The sequence below is a fragment of the Periophthalmus magnuspinnatus genome, chromosome 1, assembly GCF_009829125.3.
Source record: "Periophthalmus magnuspinnatus isolate fPerMag1 chromosome 1, fPerMag1.2.pri, whole genome shotgun sequence".
NCBI classification, from domain to species: Eukaryota; Metazoa; Chordata; class Actinopteri; order Gobiiformes; family Gobiidae; genus Periophthalmus; species Periophthalmus magnuspinnatus.
Genome location: NC_047126.1, coordinates 29,622,928 through 29,649,773, shown reverse-complemented (window position 1 = coordinate 29,649,773; position 26,846 = coordinate 29,622,928). Strand labels below are relative to the sequence as shown.

At 38.6% G+C, this 26,846-nt stretch overlaps 1 protein-coding gene and 3 gene segments (V, D, J or C); 2 read left to right on the top strand and 2 right to left on the bottom strand.

Annotated features, from left to right (window-relative positions):
• The window catches only part of dclk2a (doublecortin-like kinase 2a), a 48,807-nt gene extending 35,495 nt beyond the window's left edge, over window positions 1–13,312 (bottom strand). For both annotated transcript variants that reach the window (XR_008648680.1, XM_055221302.1), the window contains exons 1-2: window positions 12,785–13,312; window positions 3,405–3,742 (exon numbers count right to left, since the gene is read on the bottom strand). Coding sequence is in view for 1 of the 2 variants with exons in the window: in XM_055221302.1 (XP_055077277.1) it covers window positions 3,405–3,742; window positions 12,785–13,190 (744 nt within the window). In the remaining variant the exon portion in view is untranslated. The remainder of the gene's footprint in view (window positions 1–3,404; window positions 3,743–12,784) is intronic.
• A 6,846-nt stretch (window positions 13,313–20,158) lies between these two features.
• LOC117370168 (Ig kappa chain V region 120-like) lies at window positions 20,159–20,674 on the top strand. The segment is given in 2 exon segments: window positions 20,159–20,241; window positions 20,340–20,674. Coding segments are annotated over 2 exon segments (387 nt in total).
• A 1,128-nt stretch (window positions 20,675–21,802) lies between these two features.
• On the bottom strand, window positions 21,803–23,138 carry LOC117370160 (Ig kappa-b4 chain C region-like). The segment is given in 3 exon segments: window positions 21,803–22,197; window positions 22,848–22,981; window positions 23,134–23,138. Coding segments are annotated over 3 exon segments (462 nt in total).
• Window positions 23,139–25,573: 2,435 nt separating this feature from the next.
• Window positions 25,574–26,114, top strand: LOC117388375 (Ig kappa chain V region 120-like). The segment is given in 2 exon segments: window positions 25,574–25,657; window positions 25,756–26,114. Coding segments are annotated over 2 exon segments (387 nt in total).
• The last annotated feature ends 732 nt before the right edge of the window (window positions 26,115–26,846 follow it).

Genomic DNA, 26,846 nt, shown 5'->3' with positions numbered 1-26,846 from the left:
GTATTAACTGCAAACACAACATATTTAGATGTTACCGTTTATTATTCTGATTATGCTATATTCACTGAAAACAACATAAACATGTTTTATAAGTTTTACTTTTGATATCCAGGCCCTCTCTTTGCTTTGTATGGCCTTAAACCTCTTCTGTTCTGCTCCATGGACCAGCACCAAAGAACATCTCTGACATGTTAGTGCCATATGAACCATCTCACACTCTGAGATCGGCCTCCTGCTGGTGCCCAGAGTCAGGACTAAACATGGGGAATCAGTGTTTCAGTTTTATGCAGCTAAAACCTGGAACAGTCTTTTTGAAGATGTGACACAGGCCTCTACTTTGACAATGTTTAAATCCAGGGTCAAAACAGTTCTGCTTACCAGTGCATATGACTGAAAGGTTTTTATTCTGCACTTTTCTCTTTTAATGTTCATTTTATGATGATTATTTATGTCTTGATTTGTTGTATTGTGATTTTAAAGTCTTTCTTATTCTGTAAAACACTTTAAATTACTCGTGTACAAATTGTGCTATACAAATAAACTTGCCTTGCCTTAAACATGTATGAATGAAACAAAACACAAACTAAGGTGTGTTTTGTTGATGAGGAAACATTATAACAGATCAGAAAATACCATAATATGAGCCCTTTTACTTATATCTTATCGTTTGTATATTTTGAGTGATGAGTTTGATTCTTTTTTGTGCTGAAGACAAACACATACTAAGAATAAACCAACTGCCCAAGATTCCAGTATGAAGACTAAAATCAGAGGTCTTCTTGCTATTTCATACAAAGGGATACACAGTTTTAAAAGTGTGTGATCCATGCAGAACACATAGAGATCATAAAGTACTTAATTATACTATTATACTATGTCTCCTAGGGTTGTCAAAAGTATTGAAAATCAGATACTAATCAATACTAAAAGTAGGATTAAAACTAAAAAAGTCATATTCACAGGACAAAAATGAACTTTTCCTGAATATCTTTAAAATGATCTTGAGCTGTATCAGTGTTTTTATGATCACTGTGGTATCGGAATCAGTATCGAGTCTATTCCTTAGCATCGAAAATGAGTTTGAAATGTTTGTATCGTGACAACACAAGTCGAATATGTTCCTGGTGGCAGTTAGTTTCCTTAGGCCTTTAGTCGTTTACTCGATTAATTGGTTGATGCCGTTTTAGTCGATTCAAAGATTATATTAGTCAAATAAGTATTCTATCTTAGTACTTTTCTGCATAAATAGCTGTTTTTGTATCAACTCCCATGCAGTTGTAGTCTTGTAAGTGTAGTCTGGGTCATATAGAAATACTTGTTTTAAATAGTCTGCCACACCCTCTTTTTAATCGACCAAGAGTTTCTTTTGTTGCCTACAGACCTACAGTTTTCGTGGTGGTGTCTGGAGAGCAGCTGGTGCAAAGCCGATGGAAATAGACACATCAGGACTTCATCTGAGTCAGCTGGCACTGCCTCACCAAACTGAACACGGTCATGTTCCTCTAGCACACATGCCTTTAATAACTCATTTTATTTTGACTAGTCACTAACACATAACCTTTCACCTTTATGGCCATATCAAAGTCATGTATTTCATTTTCATGTATTTTTTCTTATATATATAAATTTGACCTCTTCTTTTACAGCCTTTGCAATTTGTCTTATAGGGCTGAACAATATGGAAAAATATCTCCTGATTTTCCTGACAAGCACTGCGATTGCTCTTACATTTGCGATTTATGTTTTAATAAGAGAAATCCGTTCAAAGTTAATCTTAAACGCGTCAAGAGGAATTTACAAAAAGACTGAAATATGAACTCACAGACTAATACAACAGTCCATAGCAAAGGAAAATTCTATTCTGTCAATGGGATCAAAGTTTTGAAGTGCAATACCATGAGTCACATGACCAGAACTGAAGAAGCCACTTGGATGAGCCGCAAAACGTCTTTACTCTAAAACTTGGCCCAGTTGACAGAATTTCTTTTGCACCTGGACGACATAACATTTCAGAACATGTTTGTGAGATTACAGGGCGGTACAGGGTTAGTCGTTTTTATGCAGAATAACCCAGGATCTTTTGTTTCACAGTTAACTTGACAAGAATCCGGCTCCATTCGTCGTGCAAAAGTAAAGAATGTCGACGTCTGACCGAGCTGCAATATGATGATTAATCATGAGTAATTGGCTACGTTAAGTACGACCCCAGATGTGACCACAGTATAAATCTATGTGATTAGGCAGCGTGTGTCCAAGTTCACCTCCTCTCACATCACCAGGGAGCCTTTCACATGGATCCTAAATGAATAGTGTGATAGAAATGTGACACAGATGGGGTCTTCCATTGTAAACGGCTCATATGTCTACAGAGTGTTAAATGAAGGGGAGGAATATGTAGTGATGGTTATGGATAAAAAGGACAAAACAAAACGCCCCATTTATTAGAGTCTTGTTCAGATAACAGAAGTGCATCTTTGTGTAATTTGGTGAAATGATGAAATGCGCTGTAATTACCCAGACTGCTGACACAGCTGAAGTCTATAAATCCTTGTACTTTTACAGATTAAACCAAAGCCAAACCCATCTGGAAGTCCTCTGCACTTCATCTGCCACATTATCTCTTTTTCACCACTTTTCACTACAGCCGATGGTATATTTGCCAACTGCTGTGTTAGTTTTTAGGCTGTGCTTTTTTGGATTTGGGCAAAATCTGCAAAAATGTGTCTACTTGACGGGCTGTCAACTCCCTGAGGATTTAATGATGAAAACTTGCTATTGTTAAAGCAGATCTATTTTGCAAAATCGACTTTTCTGAGCTTTTAACCATCTTATAGTTAAAGTTTCCCCTTCTCATTTCTCAAAGTTGTATTTGAAGTGATTCGTGCACGTTTGAAAATATGGCATCTTGAAAATAAGCGATTAAAGATTAAAGATTACTCAATCAACCCCCGTTTTCACTGTGACCAGCACATGTCCACTGCTCTGTACTTACTTTGTTCACCAATTTTATTTTCTTAAGCAGTGATACGTGTAGGATTTAGCAGTGTCACGTAGTCATTTTGGTACAAATAGGAAAAAAAATCTGCTATTCATTAGTGTGATGTGCAGCGATCCATAAGAGGCGTCGACAACTTCACAGCTCTTTGTTGTGATGACGTTTACGGTAACGTCAGCTCCTATTGAACCCTGCAGCTTTATATTGTTGAACTCAGCAGATGTGTTTCTTTTATTAAGTCATTTTGATGAATACTGCGATTAAGTGTAATATGGGCATTGTATTATTTTTGTATTACTGTGTTTTATGGCTGCACCTTGTATATTTTCCAACTAGCTGTGATCACGTGCCATTACTGACAGCTTGCTACTGCCGTTCAAATCTAAAATGCTAATGCTAACTCACTCACCTGCTTGCCCTCCAGTGTGTACAACCTCTTGACCGCCCCAGAGTCCAGCTTGATGGCGTCGGTGATGTCACTAAGCACCTGTTCAAAGGAGTGAGCCGTCTTCTTGTTGAGGAGTACCCGCACCGCTTTACGAGGTTTGACGCCGCTGCGGATGACCGTCACCAGTTTGGGTTTGATAAAGTCTTTGGACTCTCGCTGGATCTCGCTCTTCAGGGAGGTGAGGGACGGGAGGGAGCAGGAGGTGCTGGTTTTGCAGCCCACAGACCAGTTGGGATTGACGTTCTTGGTGTAGTCCACTCTTCGGAAGGGTTCATTAGAGGCGCAGACATAACTCTCACCTGTGATAGAAAAAGAGTTATGATGAGTAAGTTATGATATTTAGTTTTACGTTTACATTAAATCAGTTATTCTTGCTTTTTAAATATTAGACACATTTTCTTTAAGTTATATTACTTTAAATAAGGCATGGTATAAGTGTTCTTCTTTTCAGCACATTTTCTCAGAGAAGTGGATCAGAGGCTTGGATTGAACAGAATAAAAACAGATATATTTGCATCTAATCACAGACTTGATTAGGACTGATGCGACCATACCAAATGAGATTATCCATGCATCCTTAAAGAAACCAACTACACTGCAAGCAACGTTTGTGTATACCAACTAGGCCTGTCATAACACATTTTGAAGTGCAATATACTGAATCTGAAAATATCACAATAAACGATAATATTGAAATGAATTTGTACTACTTTCACAATAACCTTAAAGCAGGATGACAACAGTAAACCCTTTACTACATGCATCATATGAAGCATAATGTGGACAGCAATATATAAATAGAACAATGAAACACTAAAGTAGTTAGTTTTAGTATCTATAATGTGTTATGCAAGTTAATTATTGGACCATCTATCAACTCAAATGTCATCATATAGGCCTAGTATTACAAAAAATTAAGAACAAAGTCCCCAATAGTGCAAAAAAGGTACATGCAATAAATATTGAGTCTGATAAAATACTGTTCATCTATCAGAATCAGAAGCAGTTTTCTTGTCATTTTCAGTGAACAAAATTCACAAACTAGGAACTTGCTTTGGCATTTTGGTGCAAAATTAAACAAAGAATAATTATATATATATAAACTATGATGACTATGAACTAACGTACTGTGACTATGAATTAAAAATAAGGCCATGAATTAAAAGGTGAAACATAGACTTTGATATAAAATATGAAATGCACAGTATTGGCAGAACAACAGTGCAAGTAGGTTAATTACAGTAGTTTAAAGTGACAGTGACAGGTGTTATAGAGCGTTCATGAGTCCAACAGCAGAGGGGAAGAACCTTTCCTTGTGGTGACAGGTTTTAGACCGAGTGGACCGTAGCCTCCTGCTCAAGGGGAGGGGCTCAAATAGTCCATGTCCAAGGCGAGAAGGGTCAGCTGTGATCCAACCTGCTCGCCCCCGAGTCCTGGAGACGTACAGGTCCTGGAGAGAGATGGGAGGCTGCAGCCGTTCACCTTCTCAGCAGAGCGCACAATGCTCTGCTGCAGTCTGTCTGTTCCTGGCAGTGGCCCCGGTGCACCACACCGTGATATACCACCATGTAGAACTGCACCATCATCTGAGCTGGCAACTAGGCTTTCGCTAAACTGCTGCAGGAAGGGATCTAGCGTGTTTTGAACAATAAGTCGATGTAGTAATTAACATGACAGACCTAATAACAAGAACATTATGGTTAACACTAAAGAAAATCTACTTAGCAAAAACCATGCCATGCCATGACAGTGAAGAAATACCCGCTTGAGGCAATGATGCACATGACGTGAAGACATTAAATCATGTTGCAGAGCTGATGCGACATAAAATAAAGTAAGAAATCTATGAACATGAACAACTCCACAAATGAAAATTTTATGCTGCCATTCTTTCGCTCGATTCAGGGTTACAGCAGCAAACCAGTTGACTACTAGAGGGCCCATACCACCTTGAGAATGACCTTGAATTAAAGCAGGGTTGGGTCTGGTTAGATGGAAGACCGCTGGGAAAAACAGATATTGTTGTGGGCCAGAAGTGACTATAGTTGTCTAGACACTACACCCACTTTGCCTAGTATGAATGAACAGTGCATGCATAAATTATTATTATTATATTATCTAACCTAAGGCCATTAACCATTTGGCAGACGTAAACTAATTTGCATTTCTGGTCTGGCAGCAGAAACATAGCACAACATGACCAATTCTTACGGCATTTTAAAGTGAATATACTACACTGTTTTCAGATCTTTGTTATAATGTTGTTTCCTCATCAAAAACAGACCTGGAGGTTTGTTTCATTCACACGTTTAACACACAAACCCTGCATATTTAGGCTGAGATCTTCTCTCAAACTGAAAACGGCCTGTTCCACCTTGTGATGTCATGTGGGAATACAGGAAGTGCTCCACTGTGTTTTTAAACTCTACGTCTTCACTAGAATCATTTAGATGATTTTTAGCCCTGGAAATGCCCAACCTCTACTGAACAAAAGGTAAAAGGAGCTGTTAACTTGAAAACTACAACTTCATCACATCACAAGGTGGAACAGAGCATTTTGAGCTTTGGAAATGTAGACAGACTAATAATAAAATGTTACTCAAACATGTGTGAATGAAACAAAACACAACTCCAGGTGTGTTTTTGATGAGGTAACAGCACTTTAACATGGATTAAAGCTCACAAGAGTCAATTTTGTGTAATACAGGACTTTAAACACGCCTTTATAGCCACTGTGCACCATCATCAACAGTGTCCAACAAGGAGTTAACATTCTGCAGTGAAACAAAAAGCTTGCACATTAAGAGGCTGGGCAGTGTCCTCCTGCATTTCCCCCATTCTTCTCCGGCACTGGCCTTCCTCCAGCACTTTTAATTTGATCTGCGACATTCCAATAGTGCAGCTAACACCAACAAATGTTTCCCCTTCAGGACAAAGTCATGTGACAAATGCGTGGCGCTCGGCAAGTGAATGTAAACCACAGGAGAATGTGTGGAGTTTGTTTCAAAGGTGGAGTGAGTGAATGTGTGGTATGTCAGGGCTGTGGTTATGAATGAGAAAGTGTCCTGACATTCCTAGCGTGCTTCGTTTGTCGCTAACATATTTTAACAATCTAGAAAGGCTAAATATAGTTACAAAAGCAAGTTAAATAGCTCTATGCTTTTTGACAGGTTTATAAGATTAACACCACAGTGCGTAATGTTTTAGACAAAAATGTCTTGTCAAATGTCTGTTGTGTTTACTGCACTTAAAAACTAGAAAAAACGATGTTCTTACTGTGAGAGGGCTTGCTTCTCCACAAACCCGCCTCTTATTTAGCCTGGAGTAGAGCCTCATCCTGCTCGTTTCCATGGAAATGTTGTTACTGTTGTCTTCAGTCTTCTGTAGTTTGGCATAACACTTCTCTCTCTAATGTTCTGGAGTACAGTTTTAACTTTCTGTTTTCATGGAATCATGTAGGTGATGTGCCATTTCCAGAAAGTTACGTACTGTACCTTTAAAGTTGAATGAAATGTTTAACAATTAACATGCTAGCACTTTTGATTTGTACAGCAATTATTAGCATATCTAAAATGTGGTATATTAAATAAAGATGTTAATTAACATGATTTTAGGATAACTACATGGATAATTAACTGTAAGCCTATTGCAACAACGCTATGCAAGAAGTGTAAATTAGCTTAATAAAATAAATATTTATGGTCCCAATAACTCACATCTTGACCCATACAACTTCAGCATATAAACAACTAAAGTAAAACTAGTATCGAAACTAGATACTCATTTGAGCATTCTATTGTCTAAATAAACAGTGTTTTTATGGGATCAGAATCAGTATTGAGTATCGAGTCTATTCCTTAGTATCGAAAACAAGTATCAAATTTACCACCATAACAACTCTAATACAAACATGGCACCAATGTCTGAAATTCAGCTCAAATTAGACACATTTCATGACAGGTCCCTCTCATGACACCAGGTTTTATTAAGCTTAAAATGAACTAGCAGCTAATTAAAAGGCTAAGGCACAGATGGGGCAGAGGCAGGGGTGTCAGTGGAGCTGTCCATCATGTGTGCTCAGTGTGGGACGGGGAAGACCGCAGATGGTCACAGTCCCGGGGGAGGGGGGGTCTCAGGTGTGGAGGCCCGATGAGCTGTGGGGGTCATGTGGTCAGCACATGAGGATGTTGGGAGCGTGTCGTTTCTACTGCTTCTGTAGTGAAGATGTCATCAAGTCTTTTAGTAGTTTATGATTTACACCATCAGTCAAAAGTCTGGACACACCCTCTCATTCAGTGTTTTTTTCTTTATGTTTTTGACTTTCTACATTTCAGATACATACAGAGGGCATCAGATATATGAAGTGAGATATATGGAATTATGTAGTAAAGAAAAAGGTTTAAGAACTCAACTTAATATATATATTTTTTTAAATATTTTATATTCAAATCCTCTGTCCTTTGCCTTGTGGACAGTGATGCAAACCTTTGGCCTTCTCTTAATGATATAATAAAGTCTGAAATGGTTTCACTTCACAGCTGTGTGTTATCAATGCAAAGGGTGGCTATTTAAAAAAATAAAAAAATATAATCAAAAACAGGTTTTGAGTTTACTACACGTTTGCTACATTCCATGTGTCAGTCATAGTCCTGATGCTTCAGTGAGAATCTACCCTGTAGATCAGGGGTGTCAAACTCAAATTCACAGAGGCCAAAATAAAAAAATGGGACTAAATATTTGTTGAAAAATTTTAACATATCTGGATGTTTTTCAGAAGGGGTGGACTAAATTTGAGTGAGGTGACAGGTAGCTAATGTTAATGAGTGTCAACAGGAGTGATGGGGGCCGGCGCCAATGTATTTGCAAAGCATTCTGGGATTCGTAGTATTAGAGGTGAATGAGCTATACTGGCGTGGTGGCCGGCGGGCCAGCTCTAATACATATTTGATATGATCTTGCGGGCCAAATATAATTATATCGAGGGCCAAATTTGGCCCAAGGGCCTGAGTCTGACATGTCTGATGTAAATAATCATGGAAATAAAGAAAAAGCTATTGACTGTGCCAAGTTTCAAATTAAAATCCAGTTGTTTTAATTAGATGAATGATAATTTCCATTTAATCAGGTGGTCTGCAGCCAGTGGTCTGGAGTAAAAGAAACAATGTTTATGTTAAGTGTCACTGATTAAAAGTCTGTCAAGTTTATGAAATTATATTTGAAGCCATTTTATTTGTTTTTAATAAGGAAATTGTAATGGATCAATATGAGTTTATTTTGTCATATCATCCAGCCCTAATCTTAACGCTCTCTAATGTTAAAGGTATCGAGTCTTAAAGCCATCTTTAATATGTTTTCATTGAACTGCCAAAATGCTCTTGGAGTAATTATATATTCTGGTCTAAGTGAAGTCATCGTCTCATGACATGTCCTGTGATAATCACATTGCTATTGTTTTATTAAGTACAATGACCTCATCCTATAACCCCAAGGCCATGTGTGAACACAGAACACAGAAAACTTCACACCACGAGGACATCGACATCAAAATCCTGCTGTTGGACTAGACTCTAAATAAATACATACTGATCAATTACTGATGTTAAAACTTCCGTTCCTGTCGGCCGTATTCTAGCCTCACGATATACAAACTCCATGTTTATGCTCCCCTCTTTGTCATTTACATGAGCACCTTAATTTGTCAGCTGTGGGTGGATTCAATCAATGGCCTTAACCAGCTCTGCTGAGAGCTGCACTAACAACACCACAGCTATTACAGGGATGAGATCAGCATGGGCCCAGCACAGTCTCCTGGTCTGACTTCAAAAATACATGTAAAAATGTAGAAACAGCTACGGCTGATGCTAATGCTAAATCTAAACAACTGTGAGGAATCTGGGTGTCTTTTTAAAGTGCCATTTGTCCCATTCTCAAATAACATTTGGAGAATTTTTTGTTTTGTCATAGGTGGCCAATGAGCTCCTTCATTTCACATGTGTCACTGAAAAAAAACTGATCTGCTCTGAATGAAAGATCACACTTTACCAGCCTTGAGACACAGCAGAGGGCGTGCAGACCAAAGAAACTCATTTTTCATGACAATATTATGGAAATCCATCAGTTCTAAAACGTGCCTGTAAATGTCTTGGCTGAGGTTCAAATATTGCACAAAATGTGAATATTAAAATTAACCAAATTGCGTGAGAAATATGACCCTATTCTCTGTGAGATTACAGTGGCTTCAGTTACAAGGACACTCAGAATCTGATTATTACCAGATTTCTGCAGCCCTCAGATTATTAACATGTCATGTAAACAGCAAAATCTGTAATCTGATTTCTTTCTGATCATGGTCCCTCACTTTATTCATAATCACATTTTGCGGTTTGAATTTCATTGTAATAATCTGACTCCTCAAACATGATAATACTCAGATTTTAGTGTGCGTAAACACAGCCACTGCAAGCTTGTTTTATTTATTATTTTTGAAAAGCAGGAGTTGTCTGGTGTCTCCCATTAAAGAGAAGGCATTATGCAAAATCTATACATTTTATGCTTTCTACCATGTTATAATGTTCACCATCAAAAACATGCCTGAAGAGGTTTTAGATATCGTTCATAGCGAGCTCTCGGGCCCTATCTGAACCCTCCTTATGGTTTGCTGTAAGATTCTGTGCAATGCTCCGCCCACAAGCCTATGTCAACCATGCTCACACACACTACCATTCTCTGTAAATATACAAAAGCCAGATACAAAACTGTAGACAACAACTTCACAAACCTGATGCAATGTGCAGTAGTTTCATTAGTGGGAAACATGCTGATTGTGTTGTGATAGTGCTGTAAAGGGGGAGTGACTTAACGAAACGAAAGTGAAAGCTTATAAAACATGTTTCAAACGTTTTCGATAAAAGGTAACATGATGACCTAAATATTATGTGTGAGCAGTTAATACCCCATAGAAATAAACTACCCCCTCTTTAAATTATTCCACCCTCCACCAGGTTTGTGGACAGTTATAATTAGCTAAAAGTTAAAAAGGGGATTTAAAAGTAGTTGAATTACATATTTACTGCTGATTAATCATTCTGCATTGTGCTCTGACCCATGGACTGTATGAAGGAGCGGACTGAGTGAGTGTGACGTCACCCATAGTGTTCGGCTCCAGTCAAATGAAGCTCATCGAGGCTACAGCAGTTATAGGGGTGAATTTGTCTTATTTCTGAAATTCTGACCACAAGTATTGGGTTAGCTATGTCCATGTATATATGCAGTCTATGCTTTGACCTGGCTATAATCACACATTGAACTTGTCCGCAAATCAACCAATTACACCCATTTCTTACATTATGCTGTCATCTCAAACACACAGGAGGAACAATATGACTAGTCTGACCCATGCAACAAAACTACTTTAGCCCTATTTGGAAAGCACCAACTGTACGAGCAGAATCCAGATCAGCCACTGTCCTCAATCTACCCAAGATCCCAGAGGATGAAGAAGATAAAAATGAATATAGAACACGTGTTTTAGGAGGTTAGGAGATGGAAATAGACCAGTGGATGAGCGTTAGCCAGAACGTACAGTGAACAAGCAGTAACCGAGAGCTCAAAGAGGATTGTGGGCATGGTACAGTGCAGGGTGCAAAGACGGATTATTAAAATTATCATGAGGTCAATGGTCCTGTAGCATAACAGTGTGGAAAAATATGGTGAGCTTATGAGGAGGGTTATATAAGGACTGGGATACGCCGAATGACATTAGTAGATTTGTAAAGCTGAGTCACTTTTTGTAAGTCATGATTTTCCAAAATTGATAGTCTGCAGCTGATGTCATCAAGATTCTCGGGATATGTGATACTGAAGTAGCCACTGCTCTGCCTGAAGCTCTGTGACTCAACTTAGACTTTAATGTGAGCTTTGTTTTAACACAATCTGACCATCTGACTTTGAGTTTTCATACTTTTTTGTAGTTATTGCTAATGTCTGCAATGTGTCACCATGGTAATTGCTGAACATCCAGCCACGGCCATACAGGCAGGACACCCCCAGTATTATGTCACTGCAAAGTATCAATAGTACTGTCATTTTCCACTACACTGTGGCTGATAAAATATTCAGCAGAAATGAAAACAAATCCTACTTTGCAATTTTTCCAACAACAAATTCTTTATATATTTGTTTAAAACATGTCATATTTGGGCTTTTTTTTTAGAGTACTTTCACTTTCCATAAAATAATTCTGAATATCTGTGGTAGTTCTTTCCTTTAGAATGATTGAATGAGTCCAACTGTCGATACAATGTAAATGTCTGTTGATGCATTGTCCTGAGGCTGTAGGATGAACTAGAACATGGGACATTTAATAAAGATTTTATTTAGTCAATAAATCTGAAAGTCCTTTTAGACTCATAACGTCAGTGGCAAAAGGAACATTATGTTAAAGAGCTTCTGTATAGTTCACTGCAATGTTCAATAATGTTGTACTCTACAGACCCTATGAGTACTAGTGTGCATTCACATTTCCAAACACATTGGAATTGGGACTTAAAGGTACAGTATATCACTTTTTTTGATTCCATGAAAATGGAAATGTAAAGCCATATTTCAGAACATTCTCCATGAAGGTAGACATGTTTTATGTGCTCCTCCACGCCAAAGAGCCAGGTTTGTGGAGATGCAAGTGCACGAAGAGTAAGGATATAATATAATAGGTGCAATATACACATTTTGTGTCTGTTTTTTGCTAAACTTTTATACAATGTGGCTTTAGTTATAAACCTAGAACTAAACTTGGACTAGAAGAGAACCAAACCAAGTCTACATCTGGATTTTAAACCAGGACCAAACAAAGACAAGTGAGATTGTGAGAACATTTTTTGTGTTGACTCTTGCCCACGATTTCTACTATTATTAGTTAAAGCCACAGTATGTACTTTCTAGCAAACAAATAGACTTGAACAAAGCATTTGTTTATTTTAAGTGCACTGGCCCTTAAATACTCATGCATCCTTAATGGCTTTCATCTCCACAAACTTGTTGCTTGTTTCCATGGAAATGCTGTTCCTTTGGTTATTATTATTCCACAATATGGCACAAAACGTATCTATCTGCATGAAGAATGTTCCAAAGTATGGTTTTAACTTTTAAGTGACGTGTCACCTCCAGAAAGTTACATAGTGCACTTGTCAGGTGGTTATTTAGAAGCCCATAATTGCCTGTTTGTATTTGCTTATGCCATACTCCAAAAACATCCAGACTTCACTATATTCTGGGCCCTGTTTTTCCATGATCTGTGTGAAGAGGTTTAAATGAACTGCACTTTTAAAATATTTCAGAGGTACCTTCAACCAGCTCGTCCAGACTGGTAATCTTTCTGCCTCCGTCCAGTGCGTAAAGCGCGCGCACTCCTTGGGGCAGGTTGACGTTGTCGGACAGGGAGCGCGTGAGTTCCATGAGCAGTGCGTCAAAAGACCTGAACCGATCATTGGACACGGCATAAACCAGGCCTTTGAAATACTTGTCTCCATTTCTATAGAAACGCACTTTTTTAGCCCTTTTCTCTGACGTGAGGGACTGGAGCGTACGCGTGCGGTAGAAGCTGCAGTGCGCGCTGTGAGCCGGGCTGGGGACCAAACCGTTCCCTCTGGAGCCACTGTAGGAGCCGGATCCCGAGCTCGCTTTGGGGGTGCGGTGTCCAGGCTTATCCCGCTCTTCAAAATGCTCAAATTCGATGCTTCTTTGCGACATGTTCTCAACGGAGTGACCCCGGATTCATGCAAAAGCGATGGAGGAGGAGAAGACACGTGCCAAACTTGGATACACCTCGTGAAAATCAAACCAAATAATTCTTCCACGTTAGTTCAAATGTCGAAATTCTCAAATGAAGTCGTGAAAAGCTAATATTCTGTAAAACTCCTTGACATCAGAGACATCTATCCAAACTTGAGCGCGGCGCAGCCTCCTATCCCCGCGTCCACATCCTTCCTGTGACTGCCTGGTCTGTCAAAAGGAGACTGTGGGAGAGAAAGAGGTGGGCCATGGGAGAGAAAGAGGTGGGCCATTGGAGAGAAAGAGGTGGGCCATGGGAGAGAAAGAGGTGGGCCATTGGAGAGAAAGAGGAGGGCCATCGGAGTCTGCAGGGTCCTAACGCGCGCATTTGTACAACACCAAAACAATGGAACTCAGAAGTCTGACCCCAAAGCGTGCCTCTCGTGTCTAGCCTCTTGTCTGACATTATCCCGGACAATACGTTCTTGAGCACGCTACAACTATAAAAACAATAACATAAAACATGAAAAGTATGTTTTTTAGGGTGCAAACTGTGGGTGGGCCATATAGTGTCCAAATACAGTGGTTAGTTTAAATGCAAATAGACCAGATTAATATTAATTTATTTGAACTTATTGTTGCTACACAAAATGTTTAGGCTTATGTAAAGGAGCCTGTAATGAATCCCTGTGTCCTTGGGCATTGAGCAGGACACATCCTTTGTCATATAGTCCAGCCCTAATCTTAAAGGTCCACTGAGTAACTTTTCTACTGGAGCAGGGTCTGTAACCTGTTTGTGTCCTTGGAGATATTACTACTTTGCCTGGAATGAGACCTGCACTGAGACCTGACTGAGACCTGCACTGAGACCTGCACTGAGACCTGCACTGAGACCCGATTGAGACCTGCACTGAGACCTGATTTAGACCTGACTGAGACCTGCACTGAGACCTGACTGAGACCTGCACTGAGACCTGCACTGAGACCCGATTGAGACCTGACTGACACCTGACTGAGACCTGACTGAGACCTGAGTGAGACCTGACTGAGACCTGACTGAGACCTAAGTGAGACCTGACTGAGACCTGACTGAGACCTGAGTGAGACCTGACTGAGGCCTGATTGAGCCCTGACTGAGACCTTGATTTGATTTTTTGTCTTGTTCCTCTGTAATGACACTTTGATCAATCAATGTGAAAATTAGTTGATTGAAGAAGAGATTAGTTATTTGAAAGCTCCGATCACTGGTTCTCATGGTTTCCCCAGACTGATGTGTAGAGCTCTGTTCAGAAGGCTACATGTTTCAATCTTATGAGAGACAGGTTTGCTACGTCTAGAACAGGACGCAACTAAATGTTGGCTCCAGCGGCTGTGAGCCTTTCGTCTGTCCCTCAGTGAAATGTGTGGTTTGGCTCAGACAAACTTGGAGAAGCCTTGAGATAGAACTGTACTGATGGACTGGGGTTAAAAAGTTTTTCTTGCAAATGTTTTATGAATGGATTGTTTTTGAATGCCCACTCAACGCTTATGCCTATTATTAATAAATATAACTAGCCTTTTTTAGTCATGTCTCTTTGTTTGTAATTAATATACCTGCCTGACCTGTCGGGATTTATTGATTTTAGCATGACTCAAAAACCTCATAGACATTACATTACACTGGAAATGGTCAGACCACTGTGACTGTTGTGCACGGGGACAATGTAAAATAAGTTTGCACTGACCTTTAGCGCCCTCGTCTGGTAAATTATGGGCATGTACTAGTCTATGTGGTTTTAAACTTGTTCTGAAGATCATTCTAAAGCAGGTCTCCAACCTTTTTCCTCTGGTAACGTGCCTTTGCAAAACAAAAATGCCAGAGAGCTACTAATTTTAGTAGTCAAGTTTATGTAAGAGCCACGGCAAGCCTTAAATGGGGTACAAGACGCTTTTAAAACATAAACTATTATCCATTTATTAGTGCACAAAGACAAGCATCAAAATGATACATTTACAATGGTGATAACTTCTGAGTTATTCAGCACAATAAGCATAATTCAGAAATCTCTTGGGGAGCTACTTGGAAGGGGGTGGACAGCTATTGGTAGCTCCCCAGCTACAGGCCGGAGACCACTGTCCTACAGCTATTCAGGAAATATTCATTTCTGTCCTGTGAATGTGACTTTTTTAGCACTGATACTTGTTCAAATGAGTATCCAGTTTTGATTCTAGTTTTAGTGTCAATTTTTAGTAGTATCTGATTTTCAGTACTTTTGACAACCCTGCTAGTGTGCACAAAATATGAATGATATTTGGCAGTGTTGTTTCAATGCTAAATATTCTGATTTGTTTTTATCAGTTGTCAACATATGTCTGTAACTTTCATGTTTCCTCTGTTCAGAAACCAGCTCTTATTGTCATCATTGTAAATTAAGCTATAATTAAACATCTTAAGACAACTAAAGTGTCTTCCCTGCACAAACACATGGACGCTCACCCCTGCCAGCTGTCCAGGATGCAAACTTTAGCCATTTGAATGAAGGAAGCGAGTTAGCATCCAGCCTGTGAGAGAGAAGGGAAATCCTGTGGCGCTGTGACAAAGCACAAAATCCCTAAACGACAAGAATCCATTTTGCTGAAATACAACAACAATGGGGCTGAGGATCAGACTGAGGCTCCTCCACTATAAGTACTAAGCTGCTACAATAAAGCACTTTGAGAAGGAGACAAGGGATAATTCTCCTCAGGCTTCATGTGCAAAATGCCTGTTGAAAACATATGACCTATTAACACAAAAACATTTATGGCTTTTATTGATTTTAGAGTTAGTAATTTGGGATGCTGGTTTCAGTATTAGATATGGGTCTATAGGAAATGAGGATGTGAGGTCAAAGGTCAAGAGAGGGAAGGCCAGCTGCTGCATTTACTAAAAAGCACATTGTGTTGGCCTGTTTAGTGCTCGATAACAACAGAGCAACTGGGTGGAGCTTAAGTGTCTGAGGCAGGTTGGATCACTCATTTTACTAAAACACAGTTGAGATCATTATATTCAAGATTTTGTTAAAAATCGCACACTTCTTTTGCCCAGTTTAGTATTTTTTTTAGGTTTAAAATGTACTTCCTGTTTGGAAATAACGACATCACAATACGGAAAACCTTAACTGTTACCTGACAGTCGTGTTGTACACTCTAATGTGTACAGAAAATATTATCTGATAAATAAAAATATAAGAAAACTCTTTTTCCGTTGAAATAATGTTTTTAGCATCAGTAAATTGTGTTTTTCACATATAAGCTGTGCCAAACTTTTGGATAAAACTCTCCATAGCACGATGCCATCAATATGATTTTGAACTCTCTACTTCCTGTAATATTCAACATGTTTTCAAACTTTCCTTTGCAAAATGCTTTAAGATTGGTGTAAAACTAGATTTCATATTTACAGCAGGTATTGTTCCACCAAGTCAAAATTAGAGACTCATCAAAACCTGTCAATATAAATGTGGTGTACTATTACACAAATAACAAGTTATTTGTTATTTGTGTAATAGTACACAAATAACAAGTTATTGACTCAAGTATCTGTGTTTACTGTCTTGTAATTTGTAAATTGGGACCAAACTCATAACGTAGGCCTTTTTGAAATGTGCTAATGCCTTGAATGCTTCCCTTTTGTGAAAATAAGTGTGCCGTGCAAAAACAACCAGATTACTATTTGTTTAGAACTATAGAAAGAGGTTATATAGCCAAAGTATTATATTAAATCAAAGAAAATTGTATTGTATAAGTGGAAAGATAGTTATGGGTGAAAGGTCAGGGTGGTAGAGGCTGGTACACAAATGAACCATTACACAATATACCATTATCCATCATCTAATGTACAAATCTGAGTGAGCACAGTGGAGTTAACAAACAGGCTCCAGGTCCATGAGAGAGCAGTTTGTCCAGTGTCCTCGGGTCCCTCACTGTGGCAGATGTCTCCTGCTCACACCACCTGCCCAGCCTAATTCAGACCTGTCCTGGTTTAGTTCTGGACTAAATATTTCATTATATATTTCTGTCGTGGTGAAAAAGGTTTTAGAAGCACAGCAATGGCTATAATGTATTTTGTCCACAAGGGGGCGGAGTCTGCCAGCTCAAACGCCTGGCTGTGCAGAGTTCACTTTCTCTGCTTTTCCCACCTCATGCTCCTAGCTGCTCTTCACTGGACTGTCTCCCTTCCTGTAATAGGCCTAATTATTAAAGAAGGGGCATTTTATTTCTATGGGATTCATCGCTAACACATGTTTAGATCAGCATGTTAGCTTTTATTGTTTAGAAAATCTATATTCACCAAAAACAACATATTAACATGTTTTATAAGTTTCACTTTTGTTTTTGATGCTCTGAGTCCCCCTCCCTTTGCTCCCTGTGCTAAGTCACCTGCCTGCAGAGCGCTATTACAACACAATCAGCCTCCATGCTGCTAATTAAACTACAGAATCAGGTTTGTCAAGTTGTATACAGTTTTGTATCCTGCTTTGTGTATTTATGGAGAAATGTTGTGTGGGAGCATGTACAATAAGGATTCATTTGTATTCTTCTCTTTTTATGTATATGTAAAATATTTGTAATATCAAAGTCAGTGAATGCACCTGCAGATGTGGCTTAAGAATTTAGACAGATTTAGCTAAACCAGCAACCGGCGCTTAGCAACACTGTCAATCAAACCTGTTGCTATAACGCTAGTCATCGGTCTGTTATTAATATGCATATCTTGAGTTAAAAACAAAATTAAGAATAGATTATGTAAAGAGGGTTAATACGAACAAAATGACGACCCTGACAGCAGCCGTTATAGACAGAGGAGAGACAGTTTTTCATTAGAAAGTGAATTGAACCCAGAGTCGATGGAGCCCAAGACGCACCCACGCTCACTTCCTATTTGGAGCACAGTGGTTAGCATGTTAGCTATGTTCATTCATATACACAGTCTACGGGACCAAATGAAGACAGTGAAGTTAACTAGACACAAAGATACGACCTGGAGAGTGGAGAGTGCGGAGCAACACCAGAGGAACCCAGGAAGTGCACTGGTCAGAGGACAAATGATACAAAGGAAGTGCTTTTTATTGATTGACAGATATTGTGATTAGCTAATGGGAACTGTCTTCCCATGGATCTGCAACACTTAGCTAAACTAACTAAGACATTTGGAGCAGTATCGCAAAACTGACTTCTTGGAGCTTTCTAATTTTGTTCCCTCATCAAACACATGCCTGAAATGGTTTTATGTGTCATCCGTGCATAATCTTGTGATCGCTCCCGGCCCTTATTTGAACAGTTAGCAGTGATCAGCCTGATTGGTCTGGCAGGTTCTGCAGTCTTGGTGCTTGGTTAGTCCACAAGGAGCTGGTGTTTGGCTCTCCTGGTATCTTTGCCAATGCCCTTCTGCGCTGTGCTCATGTATTGATCATGTGCTCACTTATCTTAGCCACAGTGATGCCTGACATGAGCTTCCATGTTGTGGAGAGACAGGGGATTGGCTGATAGTTGGATGGGACTGTACCCTTTGAGGGATCTCTCTGGATCAGGATCGTACTCTCTTTGGTTAGCCATTCAGGGTGAGTCTCATCCATTAGTAGTCCAGTTTTTCATACCTGAGACTCTGTCGTGGATGTCTGCCACTGAGGTGACTGGATTCTGTTCATGGAGGTTGCTGTGATCTTCTCTCAGAGCCTCCAGCCAATGTGCATAACTGTAATGTGATGCCTCCTTCTCCCATGTGCCTTTCCAGTACCATTCAGTTTCCAGCCTTGGTGGGTCTGCTCTGCTCTAGGAGATCGGGAGGTGCTACAACCTCAACAAAGGCAGTGTTGACAATCTGGAAATAGTTGGTGCCTACAGCAGCAGGCGTATGATGACCCGCTGGACCCTGGCTGTCTTTCACAACATCCTGGCCTGTCTTCGTACAGTGTCTTTGTTGGCAGGAGCTCAACCCTCTGCAGATATCAGGAGGATATCTGCAGAGGGTTGAGGATGTTCCTGGAGCAGCCCAGCAAAGGCTTGCAATTTTTTACAAAATTTCTTGACCACAAAACTTGGAGCTAGAAAAAAAGCTCCCCAATCACTCAGCACTACGCACCTTCCAGGACATACTACAGCCTGACGGGAAGACCTTTTTGACAAGGCACATGAGGGTAGCCTTCCCTTGGGCCAGCTTTTTTGTCAGGAAGGGTCTGCACTTGGGGATTTAGTGCTGTTAAGACATACAGAAAGTGTATTTTATAAATGTTACTTTTAGCCTGAACTGAGTGAAAACAGAACTATGACAGAAAGACTCCACTGAAGCAGAACAACAGAAAAGTTTCAGAGCTAAAGATAAACTGAGAAAAGTCCCCAGACTTTGAACAAGAATTCACATCAAATTGTCTCTTAATTTTGATTATTACATAGAAATAAAATGTGTATCAAAACATTATGATCTTATGAGGATGATTTTTGACGGCATAATATGAGGCTAACCCGTGCCTTATAGCAATTGGGCATTTTAACAATATATCCAAAAATGTAAGAAGTAAAATACACTTAGGCTTCAAAAATATACAAACGAAAAATAGAAACAATAAAATTATAATTTAGTTAGTAAGTTAATGTAAAGAGATGACTTACAGTTCAGCTCCAATAATATTATTCTACTACAAGACAAAAGTAAAGATCAAATCAATAAGAGAAATCAAAGAAAAAAAATACATTGGATTTTAAAATAAAAAGGGGAGAAAACACTTCCCTGGGGCCTTCCATGAAGCATTTAAAATATGACCCTAAACTGGACACAGTGTTGGTCTGGTTCTGATGACACAGACCCTGCAGCTGTTCAGTCCGCTCCATGTCTCTGTGGGAGTCTCATTTCCATAAACACACACTTTGCATGAACAGCCGCATGGTCCAGTGGAACACTTTATAGTCCTGAGAGGTGCACTCATGACAACACAAGCCACATACCAGCTCCTCATCAACATGACTCTGGTGTGCGTCCTCATGTGGACTGTCCTCTGCTGCTGCTTCACAGGTAAAGTCCAGAGAGTCCCACTGCTGTCCTCTGTCCACATCTGTCCCTCTGAGACCAACCAGACTAAACCATCAGGTGTTTTGTGTTTGTGTGTTCAGAGTCCAGAGGAGAGGTGACAGTGAGTCAGGCTGGAGCAGTGAGGGCCGCCCTGGGGGACACGGTCACTATACGCTGTACCACCAGTGTAAATGTGTACTATCACAGTAGCTATGGTCACTATTTACACTGGTACCAACAGAAAGATGGAGAGCCTCCTAAAGCTCTTATATATCATACGTCTAACCGAGCTTCAGATGTCCCCAGTCGTTTTTCAGGCAGTGGATCTGGGTCTGATTTCACTCTGACCATCAGTGGAGTTCAGCCTGAAGACTTTGCTGTGTATTATTGTAAGGGTGAATTTGATGCTAACAAGTATGACGCATTCACACAGTGAAAAAGACTCGTACAAAAACCTCCACAGACTGAACTGAAACTGACTCACTTCACTGAACTCACACTGCACAGATACAATATAATGAGAGAAAGTCGTGGGCAAAAATATAATGCAGAAAAGTAATTTAAATTAATACATTTTTAGCACATTTTTTACAGAAACCAATAATTATGGAACTATTGAGTAACAGTAAGTAGACATGTTTTTAATTAAAGTAAGAAGTTGCAGTATAAATAATGATACAATAAAGCATTAATAGAATACATTATAATATAAGACATAGGAAAGGAAAAAATATTTTGTTACATAATAATAATAATAATAATAATAATAATAATAATAATAATAATAATAATAATAATAATAATACCAGGTATAAACTGAATAAAGGAAATATTTTTACAAACCTTGTCATTAGCAACAAAATATACAATACAATCTTTAAGTAATTTAACTGAATTTATTTATTTTTTTTGTCTAAAATGAATAATGCAGTGAATATAAAATAATAATTATTTTAAATTTAAAACAATTTAATATAATCATCTTATCTAGGCCTTTTAGGATGATTTACATTTTAAAATTTGATGCTCAAACAGAGACAGTGTTGGTCTGCCACTGTGCTTCATTAAATGGGATTGTTTTGATCAATTAAATTAAAAATGAATTATCTTTCAGAATCATGTAGATGTGCATGAAGAAATAATTTACAATAAAATAGACCCAATTAAGTCTGTATTTGACCTCACCTGGTACATTCATAACTAACATAACTTTATACAGACAATAATTTCCTCCATATCCATATATTATCAGTGTATTTATTTATTTATTTATTTATTTATTTATTTTTTTATTTATTTTTTTATTTATTTATTTATTTATTTATTTATTTATTTATTTATTTATTTATTTATTCTGTTTACATGAATTTACAGGCCTTTGTTAAGTCTAAAATGCCTCAGACTAAAACTATTCTTCTCAGCTCATCATTAACATGCTCATAAAATATAATAACTGCATAATATTCACAGAAACACTGACAAAAATCATCTGTTTTTGATGCACAGCTGTTTATTTTCAGCAGAAGCTCCAGTTGGGACACAGGGCTGTGTGCTGCAGTAGGTCAAGTGTAGCAGCAGCTGTAGAGGCGTGAGCTGACAGCAGAGGGCGCTCTGCAGGCTGATCCCAGTGACTGTGTCAGTCCTGGAGACACTGCAGTGTGCTCAGTGTGTGGGACACTGGACTCTGGGAGCCCTGTGTGGCCTCACAGCTCACAGCCACGCCCCCCTCCCTCCACTGCTGTGCAGAGAGCGTCAGGCTGCTGCTCCAGCTGTAGTGGCCGTCCTTTTGCAGCACCGCGGGGCTCCGGCTCTGCTCCCCGCCACCACCGGACACCTTCCAGGACACGCTCCAGTCTGACGGGAAGCCCTTGTTGGCCAGGCACACGAGGGTGGCCTTCCCCTGGGCCAGCTCCTCTGTGGAGGGGGGCAGCACCCAGAGGCTGGGCTCCACTCGGCCCACTGTGGACACACAGCACAAACACTTACACAGAGAGACTGAGGGGCTTTAGTTCTGTTAGGAAATATGTTAAGTGTATTTTTATGACATACTTTAAAATAAATACATAAATCACAAAAGATAAAAGCAAATGGAAAATAAAATTATATCAGAAATATTGATTTATATTACACTCTAGTATAATAAAGACTATTTGTTTTTAAAAAAGAAATATTAGTTTTAGTCTGAACTGAGTGAAAACAGAACTATGACAGAAAGACTCCACTGAAGCAGAACGACATAAAAGTTTCAGAGCTAAAGATAAACTGAGAAAAGTCCCCAGACTTTGAATTCACATCAAATTTACTCTTTCATATTTTGATTATTACAAATAAAATGTGGATAAATCTTTACTTTATAAACCAAATCTTCGTTAAAAAAAAAAAAAAAAAGAAAAGTTTTTTGTAAAACTTTCAACAGATTAAAATAAGTTTTTGTTTCTTACATGTTTTTCTGGATAATATAAGACGTGTGTTACCAACAAGATACTGGACATTTTAACAATACATCCATAAATGTAAGAAATAAAATCAACTTCAGCTTCAGAAACAAACACATGAAACACAGAAATAATAAGAATATCAATTAAAGTAAACATAAAGAGACGACTTACAGTTGGGCTCCAGTCTAGTTCCTCCACCGAACGTGTACCACAGTGATACAAACTCATGGAGGCGTCGTACAAAAACCTGCTGCCGTTCAGAGACTGCGACAAAACCATTCAGCTGTACAGAGACTCGAAAACAACTGAAAAATGGCTCATGTTTAGAATCAATTCAAAAAGATTAAAAGTTCAGGAAGACAAAAATAATAAAATAAATGATGCACATGTTAAAAAATGTCTCGACAACAACAAACAAAAATGATTTAACTTTGGCACACACACAAATCAGAAATACCTCATATTAGCAAATCATTAAAAAAAAATGTTTATTTTCATAGTCATTTATTTTTACTCTTTCTCTCCAACAATTAATTAATACAGCAAAAAACAAAAAACAAAAAAAAACAAAAAAAAAAAACAAACAGGTCACATCATTTCTATAAAATGTATAAATGTTTATGTTTGATGAAATACATAAGGAGCCAAAACACACCCCTGGGGAAATCCACAAGGTCTGTTACATTTGATGATAAAACATTTCGAGAATATGATTTAATAAATCTATAATCTCACTCTAAAACATATACAACACACACACACACACACACACACACACCCACACACACACCCCCACACACACACAATCACAATCAAATTATTACTTTATACTATACTACAATATACTTTATCAGAAATGACACTGAAATGACAAATTCATATTAACTATTTATTTATTTATTTGATTGGGACAATGCATGCTAATGAACAAAAATGATTCAACATGAATGTAAACACATCGGATTATAGCCACAGGATCATTTCCATCCATTGTCCCAAGGGCTGGATCACAAAAGGACAAAATAAAAAATTGCACATTACACTCACTGCACAGTTTACAGTATTTCAGTCAGTTTGGCCACTCATTCAAGATAATTACATTTCATTTTGCCCCCACATGTCTCTATAGAAAAGTCTCAGGTCACCTCTGGTGGTGGCTCGTGTGGTCTTTGCTAAATTGTCTTTATATTTAATGTTCTCCTTTAACGGTGGTGCTGCGAGGGAGTGTAGGACTTTATAAATTAGACAAGCTCTTTTAAGGTTGACCATGTTGTTAAAGTCATATAGTCTGTGCTTCTTCAGAACGTGACAGTGACGGTGGGAAATGGGGTTTTTATCAAGTATTTTGAGGCCTCTTTTATAGAGGTTTTCAATGGTTTTAAGTGTTGTGGGGCAAGAGACCAAGTAGTGAAACAATAGTCTATGTGGGAGATGATCATAGAGGAGAAATAAGTTTTAGCAGCGCTCATGTTTAAGTTATTCTGAATGTGACAAAATTTCTGATGATTAAATCGAATTATCTGGAACACTTTTCTTATGTGACTTTTGGAGGACAGTGTTGGGTCAAGGATAACTTCAAGGTATTTAAATTCTTGGATCTGATCGAGTTCTACTCCGTTAATAAAGTCATTTGATTGCTTTAGTTCAGTGTGACGTTTTGAGAAGTACAAACAGACTGTTTTTGTGGTGTTTAACAAGAGACACGAGTCCTTAAGCCAGTTATGCACAAATGATAAGGCAACTGTGAGGTCATCAGCAGTTTGTTGAATGTTTTTGTCTTGAGTGTAGATGACTGCATCATCCTCATACTTCTGTGAGGATACATTTGGACAAGCATTTGGTAAGTTACTGATAAAGAGGGAGAATAAAACCGGCCCAAGGATCGACCCCTGTGGGACTCCAACATCACAATCTAAACACAAACGTTTTACACCATCGACAACCACATACTGTTTCCTGTGGGACAGATGTGATGTAAACCACTGAAGAACTTGACTGGAGATGTTAAACTGAGTCAACCTGGACAGCACAATCTGACAGTTTACAGAGTCGAAGGCTTTCCTCAAATCCAAGAAGACGGCCCCAACACAGGGACTCCTGTCAAATAACCTGTTTATGTTTTCTGTTAACACACACAGGGCAGTGTCTGTGGAGTGATGGGTACAAAACTCAAACTGTAGAGGATGTAATGAGGGTTCGGTGTTTTATAAATGAGAAGTAAGAAGTTTGACCACTCACTTCTCAGCTATTTTAGATATAACAGGAAGTACACTTATAGGCCGATAATGAGCCATGTCTGTTTTAGCGCCTGATTTTAAAACTGGTGTTACCGCAGCTACTTTCCAATCAACTGGGACAACCGAATGTTGAAAGGATATGTTGAGGAGAGGGGTGATTGGTTAGACAAGAGGATCCTTCAGTTCTTTCAATTTTTTTTTTTTAAATTTAGACCAATTGCATCAAAAGCTTTTGAGTTTTTTAAGCCTGTAATTACTTGTTCATCTTCAAATAATTTTACCATTGTCTTTTGCATTTTCTATTACATCTATGAAGACTTTAGCTTTGGCCTGTCTTAGACTTACAGTTACTTTATTTCACATATGAGTAAAATCTCTAAACTATTAGTATTTATTTATTTATAATCCTGACTAAAGCTACTATCTGCATGTTTATTTTATTTTTCCCCAGTATATGACAGATGTGAACATGAATGAGACACTTTATCATCTGACCCTAAACTGGACACAGTGTTGGTCTGGTTCTGATGACACAGACCCTGCAGCTGTTCAGTCCGCTCCATGTCTCTGTGGGAGTCTCATTTCCATAGACACACACTTTGCATGAACAGCCGCATGGTCCAGTGGAACACTTTATAGTCCTGAGAGGTGCACTCATGACAACACAAGCCACATACCAGCTCCTCATCAACATGACTCTGGTGTGCGTCCTCATGTGGACTGTCCTCTGCTGCTGCTTCACAGGTAAAGTCCAGAGAGTCCCACCGCTGTCCTCTGTCCACATCTGTCCCTCTGAGACCAACCAGACTAAACCATCAGGTGTTTTGTGTTTGTGTGTTCAGAGTCCAGAGGAGAGGTGACAGTGAGTCAGGCTGGAGCAGTGAGGGCCGCCCTGGGGGACACGGTCACTATACGCTGTACCACCAGTGTAAATGTGTTCTATCTCAGTAGCTATGGTCACTATTTACACTGGTACCAACAGAAAGATGGAGAGCCTCCTAAAGCTCTTATATATCTTGCATCTACTCGAGCCTCAGATGTCCCCAGTCGTTTTTCAGGCAGTGGATCTGGGTCTGATTTCACTCTGACCATCAGTGGAGTTCAGCCTGAAGACTTTGCTGTGTATCACTGTGAGGGTGAATTTGATGCTTCCCGTTATGACCAGTTCACACAGTGAAAAAGACTCGTACAAAAACCTCCTCAGACTGAACTGAAACTGACTCACTTCACTGAACTCACACTGCACAGATACAATATAATGAGAGAAAGTCGTGGGCAAAAACATACAGAAAAGCAATTTAAATTAATTATTTTTTGGCACATTTTTTACAGAAACCAATAATTATGGAACTATTGAGTAACAGTAAGTAGACATGTTTTTAATTAAAGTAAGAAGTTGCAGTATAAATAATGATACTATAATATATTATAATTGAATAAAACACATTATAATATAAGACATAGGAAAAGCAAAAATAATTTGTTACATAATAATAATAATAATAACAATAATGATCATGATAATAATAATACCAGGTATAACCTGAATAAAGGAAATATTTTTACACAATATTTTTACACCCTTGTCATTAGTAACAAAACATACATTACAATAGACTATACAATACAATCTTTCACTAATTTAACTGTAAATATTATTTTTCATCTAAAACTGAATAATGCAGTGAATATAAAATAATAATTATTTTAAATGTAAAACAATTTAATATAATTATCTTATCTAAGCCTTTTAGGATGATTTACATTTTAAAATTTGATGCTCAAACAGAGACAGTGTTGGTCTGCCACTGTGCTTCATTAAATGGGATTGTTTTAATCAATTAATTTAAATATGAATTATCTTTCAGAATCATGTAGATGTGCATGAAGAAATAATTTATAATAAAATAGACCCAAATAAGTCTGTATTTGA